At 42.2% G+C, this 12,364-nt stretch overlaps 1 protein-coding gene across 1 annotated transcript; it reads left to right on the top strand.

Moving 5' to 3' along the window:
• The first annotated feature begins 517 nt into the window (after positions 1-517).
• On the top strand, positions 518-11,629 carry e2f2 (E2F transcription factor 2). Its single transcript, XM_063498769.1, has 8 exons — positions 518-1,303; positions 6,571-6,670; positions 8,074-8,293; positions 8,959-9,120; positions 9,398-9,512; positions 9,635-9,830; positions 10,236-10,265; positions 10,444-11,629. The coding sequence occupies exons 1-8, from the start codon at positions 1,028-1,030 to the stop codon at positions 10,716-10,718; spliced, it is 1,374 nt and encodes a 457-aa protein (XP_063354839.1). The 5' UTR covers positions 518-1,027; the 3' UTR covers positions 10,719-11,629.
• Positions 11,630-12,364: the final 735 nt, after the last annotated feature.

The following is a 12,364-nucleotide window of genomic DNA, read 5'->3' as shown; positions in this document are numbered from 1 at the left end:
TTTATTATGTCCTGATTACCCAGAGAGCAATTCGGCACTATTTGAACATACTGTACATGATTGTGCCGTTTGCAGAATCAGACTTCATTTTAATACACTGCAAATTTCATATAAACATATGAAGTTAATGTTTAACCGTTTTTGTAATCTTTGACTGTCAAGGAACTGAACTGGGATGCTGTAAAATGCAAGTAAGTGGTTACAAGTGGAGTTAAAAAGGCAATAAAAAGTGCTCCAACAACAATAATGCACCTCTAAGCATGGTGATTATAAAGTCTGGGCAGGTCATTGTCTCCATATCCAGCCTGGCAATGAAAGAACACCATGTCTCGGATGTGTGCTCCTGTCCCTTTAAGCAGATCACTCCCATCCCCGTACAACTGTTTTATGCAAATTAGACAAGCCGAACGTGCCATGAGCCAATCAGAAGCGGCTTTCAGCCGCGGGAGATCCGAATTTCGCGGGATGAAGTTTGGCGGTAAAAAGACTGCTCTGCCCCAGCTCTTGCCCCCTTGTATGGAGAGAGGAGCTCTGAGGTGGACGGACAGGACTGGCATACTGGGTCGGATTCAGCACCAGAGGGAGGCACAATAATTTGTTAATCTCCAGCTGGATCTCAGTGAGACCTGGAAGCCTTGGAGAGTTAAACTTTAAAGTTCTGGACGTTTGAAATAGTTTATTTATTCAGGAAGCTATTCTTTATAACTGGTAAGGCAAGTTTCCTCTACACTGTTACAGGACAAAGGATAACAACACCGACCAGCCTGTTAAATGTACTAAGGATAAACGTCACATTATAACATATAAGCCTGTACTGCATGTGTAATTCATGCGGCTTGCAGCTAATTCGGCAGTTTACGCTGTGAAAGTTGCTTTTGTTTTGTTTGTGTGTTACAGTATAGGCAGTTAATATATTCATAGAGGTCCTGCAGTAGGTGAAGCTTGCTGAGCGATTCAGTGTGCTCAAATACAGGCACACTTCTGCCTTCGCCTCACCGGTCCGGTTAAATTTAGTCTACTCAGGAAAATGATGCGGATGCCTAAAGGCGTCTCGCCGGCATCGGGTCGGCAGGCAGTGGGGCTGCCTTGCTCTCAGCAGAAGATGAAGCTTTTGTCCACCGGTGGAGTGAAGACCGACTTCTTTCTCACCGGACTGTCCAGTCCGCAGATGAACACGGTACCGGCCGGATATTTCACCCAGATCTGCAACACCAGCGTGGCCGAACAAAGAGCCAACAGCCTGTATTCAACCCCCCATGGACCCGAGGTTAAACCCATCAGATCATCCTCCGGGCGACTGCCGGTAAATAATCACACAAATACAAGCCTGGGGTCGTGTTTCCTTACTGTTTAATATCCAGCGAATGATATGCATATGTCCGGGGGAGGAATATTTAACGTTTTTCATTGCTATGCATGTTTGAGAAGGGTGCATTCAGATATGTTTTGACGTGATAAGCCACAGAGGGGCCACTGTGGCTGCTGCTGCTGCTGATGTGCATGACTGGTGTCTTCTCTCTTTCTTTTTTTTCCTTATCCATGCCAGGCTGTGTGACATCTTCTCCCGCAGTCCAGCTGTAGCTAAGACAAGGCCAGACGCCTTGTTCTGTGTTTGATGGTTTTGATGAGCCAGTGGGGGTGCTTAGAGAGAGGCCCCACTCTCTTGTGCCCAAATGATGAGTGTCGCCCCTCCTTGGTGCAGCAGAGCTAGTTTTTTTTTTTAAATACAAGCAAACAATGCAGGGGCTCGACCAAGCTGGAGGAAAGACACTTAAGGCAAATTCATAGCTTCCCAACAGTTGTAATGGGTGATAACACACATAACAGATGCTCCACCCTCACTTCCCATTATGTCAAAACAGGGTCTGTGTTGGACTGTGGGAAGAAAGCATAGGTCAGAGGTCATAACCACAGAACAGGTGTATTTTCTGGAGTGTGAAAGTATTACTATCGGAAGGCCTAAAGCATCACCAATAAGTAAAGGATTAACCTGTTTTGTAAAGCACATACACAGTTGGCTTTAATGATGTTAAGTAATGTTGTTCATTTTAAACTCGAATGCTGAAGATTATTTGAAAATCCTGATCTGAGAAGATTGGATGACACTCAGCAGCCTTTTAGTGCTCCACACCTGTTGTTGTTTGTTGTATTTGGTGTCTTTATTCCAGCTGACTCGTCAGCCCTGGAGTCTTTTTTTAGATTTAATGAATTGCAGTAACGCTAAAGGGGTTAGAGTGTGTACAGGGTTTTCAAATCTCATGTCAAATCCCCAGCCCTAATAGGCCCTTCAAGAGGATTAGATGGATATAAGTAAAGTGAGAAATAGGGTACCACCTGGCATATCATGTGTCAAGGTGAACCTAACTGCTGTCAAAGTGTGTATGCGTTGTTGGTTTCTAGAAATATTACGTGCATTCACGCTTGATAACCTGGTTTTCCCCTTGAAATCCAACCTTAAAGTTTGTTCATATAAGGGGTCCATACTGGATGTGATGTGGTTCAGTAGGCTTTATGACACGACCCCCGTGTACGCAGTCATGTCGCCTGTGTTTTTCTGCATGCACACTGTGACCACGGTAACTTCTGTTTTCAAGGGATTTGAATATTTTCAGTTGTTGCACATTGTCACAGGTGCACGTTTCAATTTTACCAGAAAAACAGGAGCCTAGTTCGGGTTGACAGAAGTGACGTCACGGTTGAAAATACGGATGAGGTTTCAAAAAGTTCTCTGATTAAGAAACTTCCTCTGGATCACTTCGGTAATTTGGGTAAACTTAATCAAAGGGAGTGAACCCACCTTAAAGTTTCTGTTTGTAAACTAATCATTTTAAGTGATTTGATTCCCGTGTCTAGAAATAAGTGGTACAGTGGGCTTTAATGATGTTTGAGCGTATTCCTTCTATTATACGTTAGTTTATGATTTGACACAAGGATGTCATTATCATTATGATTGGGTTTGAATGACTAAACGTCACGACATTTGAGTTGCTCCTGTATCTGTTGTAATGGCTGATGGTAGCTATCTTGCAGAATACATTTGATGCGATGATATTATGAAGTTTTATTGACGACAGTAAAGAAGCTGAAGATAATAATGTGTTGCTGACACAGCTGTTTCAGTGCATGTTCAGTCATGACTCCTCTGTTTACAGGAAGTATTGTCTTTTCATGTACTTACAGCTCACTTCCTTTAACCTATACAACATTTTAACCACAGCTTTTTTCTTTAAGCTTTCCTTTTTTAAAACTTTGACTGGGAAACCAGATTCTAAAGCTTAGCATTTATTTCTTTTAAGTACAAACAATCTAAACACTCTCTGAACACATTACACAAAGTCCCACACTTTTGTAGGCACCTACCTACAAAAATAAAAAAAAAGGTTAATATTTGACTGATTTTAGTAAACTTTAGCTGCAGAAATCCCGTCTTTACTTATTAATCTTACCAACTCTAGAAAAAGGCAACGTATCAGCTATTGGCATGTGAATTTTAACCAGGGTGTGTAAACTGTTGATAAACTGTTGTCTCTGCTTCCTTTCAGCTCGATAGGGATGTAAATGTGTTACAGTATTCAGACCTCCAGCCAAAGTCCAGGGAAGCCCTTTTCCCTTATTGGACTGCGGATGAATGAATTTGTCAGTTTAGGCAAAGTTCAGTACAGTCAAACAGCGGTATGGCAACAGGATGCATCTCCATAATATTCACCAGGAACAATGTCCCATTTATTCCATGCTTATGTGACGTGTACTCGGAGTTTCATGGAATGCGCACAATCCACCACAACTGAGTGATTACGGATGTCAGCTAATGCCTTAGTCTTTCTCCCTTGGTAATTTTTAGGAACACACACTTCTCCTGCAACGACCTTCAGCTCTGGTTTGACCTTTTTTGAGCCCCTAGGGTTAACAACCCATTCAGGCTGATGCTTTGGTGTGATATTGGACACAGTACCAACTGTATGCATTCTCTCTATTATCTGTTTTGTTGGTGTGTTTTCCATTTAACCCCAGCTTCAGGCAAATACCAGCCCTACAGGGCAATGCTCTCTATAGGGGAAGTTTTGCATTTCAAAGCAGCCTACCCCCATCAGGCAGACAAGCCACAGTGTGGACGGATCCACACCTCTGTTTAACCGCTTAAGAGGCTGTTGTAGTGCAACTTTTGTTTTTCCTTTATGTCCAAGGGTGTGGTAGTGAAGGGGCTCGGTACAGAGCGGTAGGTACTTGCAGGCATACTGAAACTTGCCCTTTGCCTGGATGGAATCTAAGTCTGGTGCAGCCTGACTAGCAAGATCTGTTTGTTTGAGGAGAGGCCCGACTACAGAAGCCCTTCACGTGATTATGATTACATGCGTAGAGTTTTGAGCACAGCAGCAGAGACGGCGGGAACCAGCCAAAGAATACACAGCAAACAGAAGGGGCCACGTGCAGTAGATGGGCGTAACTGGGCAATCAGGCAGGGTGAGGTTACAGCAAACGTGAGTGGCGTGATACTGCCAGTCTTTGAGATAAAGTGCTAATAAGGAGGGCAGCTGACTCGGGCCTCTCCCATCCTCTCTTATAGCTGCACCATACGTATGTGAGAGCTAGTTTTAGGGTGTGAAAGCTTTTGGATTCAGATTTTCACAATGTTGTGTTGTAACACCTTAAAAGTGATGTGTGCTAGGCGGCATACCTGTGCACTTTCTGTAAAATGTAACCATTTCTCAATAGCTGCACTTCTTCTTTCAGTGGTCTGTTAGTCTGTTAAGTGAGGAATTAAAAAAAAAAAAAAAAAAGGTCTTTCCTCTAAATGACTTTGGGTTTGCGTAATACGGTTGAATCACCAGAGAAAGCACTCATGCAAAAAAAGGAGCACCCAAGCCCCCACTCTGATGTACAGCTGCAGGGGGAAACCGCTGGTTCCATTCTTACAAGTCATCATGCATCAGGCTATGACTCAAATTGTACACGTACATTAAAAAGTTTGACTTGACACACGTTGACCTGCTCGTTTTAAGTCATAGAAATGACAAATCTTCAGCCTTATTTGGTGAAAAAATGCGACATTTTTTTTCTTTGTGCTGGGACACTTAGTCAATGGAAAGCTGTGGCAGTTTTTCTCTGGTTAAACCACAGCTGTCACGGCTGTAGGCAGTCCAACTGATATCATCTGCTTCCTTTCTGCGACTCCAAGTGTTTGATAGCGACTTTCACGACCATCAGCCAATGAAAACTCAAAGTTTGAATCGTGCAAGAGGTCGTTTTAGAGGCAACAGTGAGCATTTTGTTCTTCGGTAGCTGGTCATCGTCCTGTTGCGGGTGTCTCTGTATGCCTGACTGTGTGTTTTAGGGATTAAAATCCAGCCTGCCAACAGCACAGGGCTGCTCCAGATGTCACGAGTCAACAGGTGGACGTGTTAGGGAGAACACTGGGGGACAATGGCAGCCTTCATTATCCCTTTACTCGCACATGCGTAGGCACATCCACACGCGGTAACGTGAACTCCCTGCTTTTCCCATCTCTGAAAAAGCAATTTCCCTAAACCTGTTAACTAAAACAGTTCACTGGCCGCATGTACGCTGTCGTGGCAAAAGGGATTATTCCTACCAAGTATTCGTGAGGAGACAGGATGAAAGGAGTTTGTGAGATCTAGCCAGGCACTACAAATTACCCAGCAGCCAGAGTGTGCTGAGGTGAAATGCCATTGCCTCACTAGCTCAGTCATTGTGTTTTTGTGTGGGCAGTTGTTGGATTTCCAACTGACAGCAAACGTTCTCGTCCACCGTGAACTTTTGATGATGACAGCATATCTGCACGTGGGGTGTGGTGGTAATTTCCTAATCCTTAAGAGAGTAGCGCTTTCACTTCAGCTAAGTAGGCCAGTGGATGGCGGGAAAAAAAAAGCAATGGTCATTTGAAGATTTTATATTGGGTTACAAAGGTTGTTTATGTGCTTTTGATTGTATGATGCATCGCTGTTATGGTCAGATAATGTTCTGCTTGTGTGCGCGCGTGTGTCTCTGTGAGGAGCCTGTGTGCTAAGCACAGAAGGAGGAGGGTTGAGAGGGGGGAGGAGAGGTCACTGAGTGATTCCAGGGACTTCCTGACGTATGGCAGGCAACGAGTCGGGCCTATAGACCTCCCGCTTCTGTTGACTGCAGACAAACAAAATCAGCCCCTGTTGAAGTGCTTGGGAAAGTGTGCGTGTGGGGGGTGCTTTGTTCCTGCACTTGAGGGTTGTTGGCACATTTACGACATGGTACTTTTAAACAAGCCCCTATTTAGCCGTCTAGCATTGATGCCACTGTTCCACAGAAGGTCTGGACTTGCCCTACAAACTATTTAATTCTTTCAGCTTTTTAACTAGCCATTATTTAAAGTCAGTAGGATGAGTTAAACACCTTGCATAATGTGCTTTTTTTTCAGCCTACACTGGGATTGGAAGAATTTCAGTCTTATACACCCTTTACATGTTCTTATGTAGTGAAACAGCAGTTAATACAGAGGAAATAGTAGAGCTGTAAGTCACACCTGCTTTGTAACATTTGCATCTTTTTGCTTATCTTTGATAAACGTCTTTCCTCTAGGCCAAGAGGAAGCTGGATTTAGAAGACCCTCTGTATCTGCCAGAGTTTCGTACGCCAAAAGGAAAATGCAGCATTGCAGCACGGATACCAAGCCCAAGGAGTGAGTAGACTGTACATCTTTTGTTGTTTTTGTGTACAGCACTTCGTGTCTGCTGTGACGGTGTTGAAAGTGCTCTATAAATAAAGTTGGTGTGGTGTGGTACACATCAGTGGGTGGAAAATATTTTTTGTACTGTGCAAAGGGAAGAAGCAGTTCAACATTAAAAGAAAAGAATAAAAGCAAACAATGAAAAGAAGTTGATTGTACAGTACTCTTTAGCATTAATCTGAACCCAGGCAGGGTGGGTAATGCCAGGTTCACATGACACGACCTCAGCCTGATTGCGTCCTGACCCTTTGGGTTGTGAACAAACACGAACAGACCTGTTTGCTATGGGTCAAACTGACATGGCAGGAAGACTACTGCTTTTGGAGTATTCCGCAATAGTTTCCTCACTTTCTGCGAAGTTCACCCATATGAGCACAGAGTGCTGTACCAGCAGCTCAGTTGCGTACAGCTTTACACATAACAGATAAAAAAAAGCAATGGTGCAGCCAGGAGTAGAGAGCCAGTATCATAAACTGGCTTGTTGACATTCTTTTCCTAGAATACACAAGCTAGCGCCTCCTTCCCAACGACATCTCAAATCTCACAGCTCAGCAGGAATGACGGATCAGGGAGGAATATGCGGTCTGCCGTGTCTCTCAGTTATGAAATTGCAATGTCTTATGATTGTTTGATGGCCAGTTCTCTGGAATTCAGGAGCCCTGAGAATATGTTATTACTAACATTATCAGACCTATTGATTCATTTTCTATCACCATTGTGGTTATATGTTATTGAGTCATGGGGAGAGCACAGTAAGCAGAGATGCCAGGACCTCTTTCACAGTATTCCAGGAGAATACTTTAGTGTTCCCAAGACAACAGAGGGCCATAATCTCCGATGTGCCCCGAGTCTTACACAAAGATTCCCACCAGCTGGAGCTGCCTAAACCACCTAAACTGGCTCTTTGATGCAGAGGAGCAGAGACGTCCAGCTAATCAAGACTGATTATTAAACCTGTAGCAGATTAAAGCAATATGAAGACACAGTCATCGGAGACAGATGCTGTTTCTGGTTTACAATACCGTACCCATAGCGCTTATTTTCATATTTTCCGTGCGAGGAAGAAATATTGCTGTTCGGAGGATTATTTGTAATTTCGAACATGATATCAAACATAAAAAGTAAAACATAAAGGCAGAAATAAATCTAGTTGACACATTCCAATAACTGTTTGTTTTCATGTTTCACAGTTGTCAACAGCTTGTATGACTAATTCAGTAAATATCTGAATCAGTGATCTCTCCGCCAGCTCATCAGCCAAATAAAACACTTGAATGAATTAGTATAAATCAGAGTTGTATAACTCAAGCACATTTCTAGTCTTATGCGCTACTTTTCTGTGTGTTTCCTCGCAGCTCCGAAATCTCCGGGTGAGCGGACGCGGTACGACACGTCGTTAGGCCTGCTGACCAAGAAATTTGTGGGTCTGATTGCCGAGTCTCCTGATGGAGTCCTTGATCTGAACTGGGCCACTGAGGTCCTGGAGGTCCAGAAAAGACGCATTTATGACATCACCAATGTTCTAGAGGGAGTCCAGCTTATCAGGAAGAAGTCAAAAAACAACATCCAGTGGCTGTAAGTAGAAATGCAGAAGAAGGTTAAGTAGCAGGAATAGTGGGAGGTTTATCAACTGCGTGTAGCTCACAGAAGCAAACCAGGGACTGCGTAACTATTAAGTGAAGCCTTGGCATTTAGGGTTCCTTACAGACTTTCACAATAATGTTGGGCAAAGCATGGGCAGGACTGTTGACAGCAGCAATTTGGTCTTATTAACAAAGCTGTGTAACATAGTGGAATGCAGCTTGGTTCTTTTTGCGCATGTCAAACAGCTGTGACAAGATATTAATATCTTATAAAAGTTTGCTTTTATAACATATTTACTCTAGATTTTTATAATGATTTTACAAAGTAGTGTTTTTATGCTGCACACTTTGTGGACTAATTAGTAAAAAAGAGAGATATATAGACATTTGCAAAAGAAACTACCAGTTGTTCTTGAGTCTATTTATACTGGGCTTTGATTGCATTCTAAAAATGTCTCCATTGCTTTTATTCTTCATGAAGTATTAAAAGGAAAAAAAACTTCATACTGGTACTCGCTTGTCTGCCCCCTAGTGGCAGTCAGCAGACATTGCAGTGCCAGTTGTAGACACTACCTAAACGTGTGGAGTTGTTTTGACTGTTACAGACTTTTATTATTCATAGACGTGTTTATAGTGTGTATGTGTGTGTTTCTCCAGGGTTGGAGACGTGTTTGAAGGTGGAGCGGGTGGAGGGGAGAAGGCCCGTGCCCTGAGGAAAGAGCTTGGAGACCTAGAGAGAGCAGAGAGATCTCTGGATGAACAGATTCAGTCCAGCACCACACAGCTCAAACAACTCACTGAATATAAAGAGAGTCAGAGATATCCTTTACATAGAGCTCCGCGGTTATCCACATCATTCTTTCATGATCTCGGTTTCCACTTGTTGTTGGCATGTTCCACTGTAGCTTGCTTGGTTGAGTAGGTAACCCATATGCTAAAAGGCAGCAGGGACGTTTGTCTTTCCCTACTTTACTATCAGATTTCTACTAATATCTTGCCAGATATAGCCAAAAAATAATAAAAGAGAAAAAAAAGACAAGCACACACGCACGTGTATTTAAATTCCACTGTTGTTACCCTTAACCCCATGATCCACATTGGGCTATGTGACGTATCAAGACATCCGCTCCATCGGCAGCCTTCAAGACCAGACAGTCATTGCTGTTAAAGCCCCTGCAGAGACCAAGCTGGAGGTGCCAGACACAGCAGGGGTGAGATTTGGTTTATGTTTCAGTTTGTCCCCTTAACCCCTCCTTTCTTTAAATTGTGCATTTGTCCTGATGTCAGATTGTTTTGATAAATAACTGCTTCTTCTCTTGTTTCCTTACAGCAGGGGTCTTTGCAGATCTATTTAAAGAGTAGAAATGGTCCCATAGAAGTCTACCTATGTCCTGATGAGGGTCTTGAAGAAGCTAGTCCTGTTAAGAGTGTTGTCACTCCCAAAAAGGAATTCCCTCAAACGCAAGACCCTCCCGCTGCAACCCCAATAGGACCACCGAGTTACAGCGTCAAAGAGGAACCTGTTGACTGTAAGCTTTGAGTTTTGAATAGAATACCACCTTTATTTGAGCTACCCTTACTTTGATCGTACCCGTGCACTAGTCTTAGACTGCATCTAGTTTTACAACTAGCATTAATTTAGTTTTACAAGTTTTACAAAGTGATTTTATGCCAAGGCTTCCAGAACATTAAAAATGAATTGCGCCTCTTCAGCTGGAGCCAGTCCAAAGATCAAATAGCACCATTAAAGCAGAAAGGTCACACTTCTTTTTGGCGGTTTCATGCGATGCCATGATAAGTCGGTGACAAATTGAACAAATGGCATGTTATTTAATCAGCTTTAGATTTGCTTGTTTGGTTGTTGTATTTTGTTTTGCATTCTGCAAAAAAATGTTGAACTGTTCCTTTAACTTTTTCATTATTTAACCCCTCAGCTGAAAGCATAAAAAACAACAAAAAACTCAGTGAGTATGTGCACAAGAGTAGAATAAAAATAGAACTTGTATGAGGATAAAAGATGTAAAAACTATTCAAATTTAGGAAGCTAAAAAGAAAAGTGTAGCAGTACACCACCTCTCTAAATGTTTTTTTAATGCAGTGCCCTTAGCACAAAATTAATTTCCAACGCTTTCTTCAACACAGCCAACATTTCCGCAGCAGCTCCAGCCGCCTCCTCAGCTGTGACCTCCACGTCCTCTCTGCTTGACGTAGAAGGTCTGCTGGGTTTGCCCCCCAGCCTGCTTCAGATAACCGAGGACCAGCTTCCTGGCACCTCCTTCACTTCAGATCCCAACACCCCCTTTGTCAGTTTTTCTCCACCTTTGGACCACGAGGACTACCTCTGGAGCCTGGAGGACAGCGAGGGAGTGTCAGACTTCTTCGACACTTACGATCTCGGAGATTTGTTGAAAAGCTGAGGCTTAGATGAAGGGACGGGGCGAAGAAAATTCAGGGAGAAGAAGGGTAATATTTAATCGAATGCCTTCTTGGGACAAACTATTACACTATGAAGCCATCTGTTTTAATGTCCGATGGAGGAATCAACTTCTTTGTTTAAATTATAAAGTGAAAATATTTGTATATATAGTAAATTTGGGCAGTAAGTCGAGTAAATCTCATAGAAAGCAGGAGTTATTGTTTATATTGTATTGTCAGCGAAAGAACTGATGATGCATTTGTTTATCAGTCATTGTTTAGTGTGACCAACTCAGGAACTTTTTTTTTGTTTTACCCCTCGTTTCCAAAGTCTAAATAATTGTTTGTACCACTCTTTGGCCCATAGGGGGCAGCATTGTATAATGTCAGCTTTAACTGCCATGCAGCTTTACAGGATTCAATCACTGGATCAAAGTAAGCTAAAGCCGTGAAGAGCCATACACACAGGGTATGTTTGCAGTGTTTTCACCACTGATCAAATTAAGCTGTGAATGAACTTCAGTGTCGACATGCATCTACAGCTCGAGAATACACATCAGGTGAGATCTCAGCATAGATTTTAGACATTAAAACTGGTTTTCAAAGGTGCGCATGTTGCTTCTTTCATGCCTTAAGCTTTGTGTCAAGCCTTGTGTGCCTGAATGTGCAGGCTGTGACCCAGAGTCGAGTTAGAGGTAATGACAAATGGTGGCTATTTTTTTTTCTTTTTATCTCTTTGAACATGTACAATCTTTGAGCGACCCCTTGTAGGTTTGGCAGCTTTGTTTCAGTTGTTGCTCTGTTGAGTTTAATAGTTGTCTTTAACTGAGTGGTTTTAATTTATTAGTGTAAAACTACTATTGTATTTCTTAGGAAATAACCCAAAACAAATTAAATGCAGCATCTGTGTTGCAAGGGGGGTGAAGAGGGGTGGGTGATGGGGGAGAGGAGGGGGTTAATTGATGTAAATGAGGTTTAATTAGAGGAGCAATTTCTTTTTCCACTAGTTTTAAAATGAATGAACTCTGTTACTTCAGCAGAAACAGAAACAATGAGAAATTTGTCTTTGCTGTTCAGGTTTTAGGCCCACAAATACTTTCCCTGCCTGCTGCGGCGTAACACTTTTACATGTCAGAGATGTGCTCCTGAGGATGGAGTAGCTCTGACTTTAATCTGTTTGTTTGTTTTTAAAAAGTGTTTTTTTGAAGTGTTCTAGAAATATAAAATTTGGTATATTTTTGGCTTTCCCTCTACACTGCAGAGATAAGCTAACTGTCCTGTCCTATCAAAACTTGAAATTGAGTGTTGTGGTGCGTATTTGACAGCTTGGGAAATGGTTGTTGTGCGTTTGTGCGTGCAGGTTTTTTTTACAATGTAGATTAGAGAATTGTGAATTCAGATTTTGTAGTGTGTGTGTGTGTTTTTTTTTTTTTCAATGAGCATTATTGTTTTTGGTATTTGTACATAACTTGTTTTGTATTTATACCTATTTTTTTCTGAATTTTTTGGACTGTTGTAAGTCATTCAGCACTTAATGATTTGTAATATTGTGACGTTATTAAATAAAATATACTGCAGCCATTGTTTACACATGAATTTGAGTTCCTCCTTTTTAATCATGTCAGAAAAACCGGAATGCGTATTAATT

The sequence above is a fragment of the Pelmatolapia mariae genome, linkage group LG16_19 (genome assembly GCF_036321145.2).
Source record: "Pelmatolapia mariae isolate MD_Pm_ZW linkage group LG16_19, Pm_UMD_F_2, whole genome shotgun sequence".
Taxonomy (NCBI): Eukaryota; Metazoa; Chordata; class Actinopteri; order Cichliformes; family Cichlidae; genus Pelmatolapia; species Pelmatolapia mariae.
The sequence above is the reverse complement of the archived record's forward strand: the minus strand, read 5'-3'. Positions and strand labels throughout refer to the sequence as shown.

Excerpts from the sequence above, each read along its gene's own strand:
- e2f2 (XM_063498769.1), top strand. The coding sequence starts at position 1,028 with ATGATGCGGATGCCTAAAGGCGTCTCGCCGGCATCGGGTCGGCAGGCA. Across the intron at positions 9,121-9,397 it reads GAATATAAAGAGAGTCAGAG|ATTGGGCTATGTGACGTATC; the intron begins ATATCCTTTACA and ends CCCATGATCCAC. Across the intron at positions 10,266-10,443 it reads AAAAAACAACAAAAAACTCA|CCAACATTTCCGCAGCAGCT; the intron begins GTGAGTATGTGC and ends TCTTCAACACAG.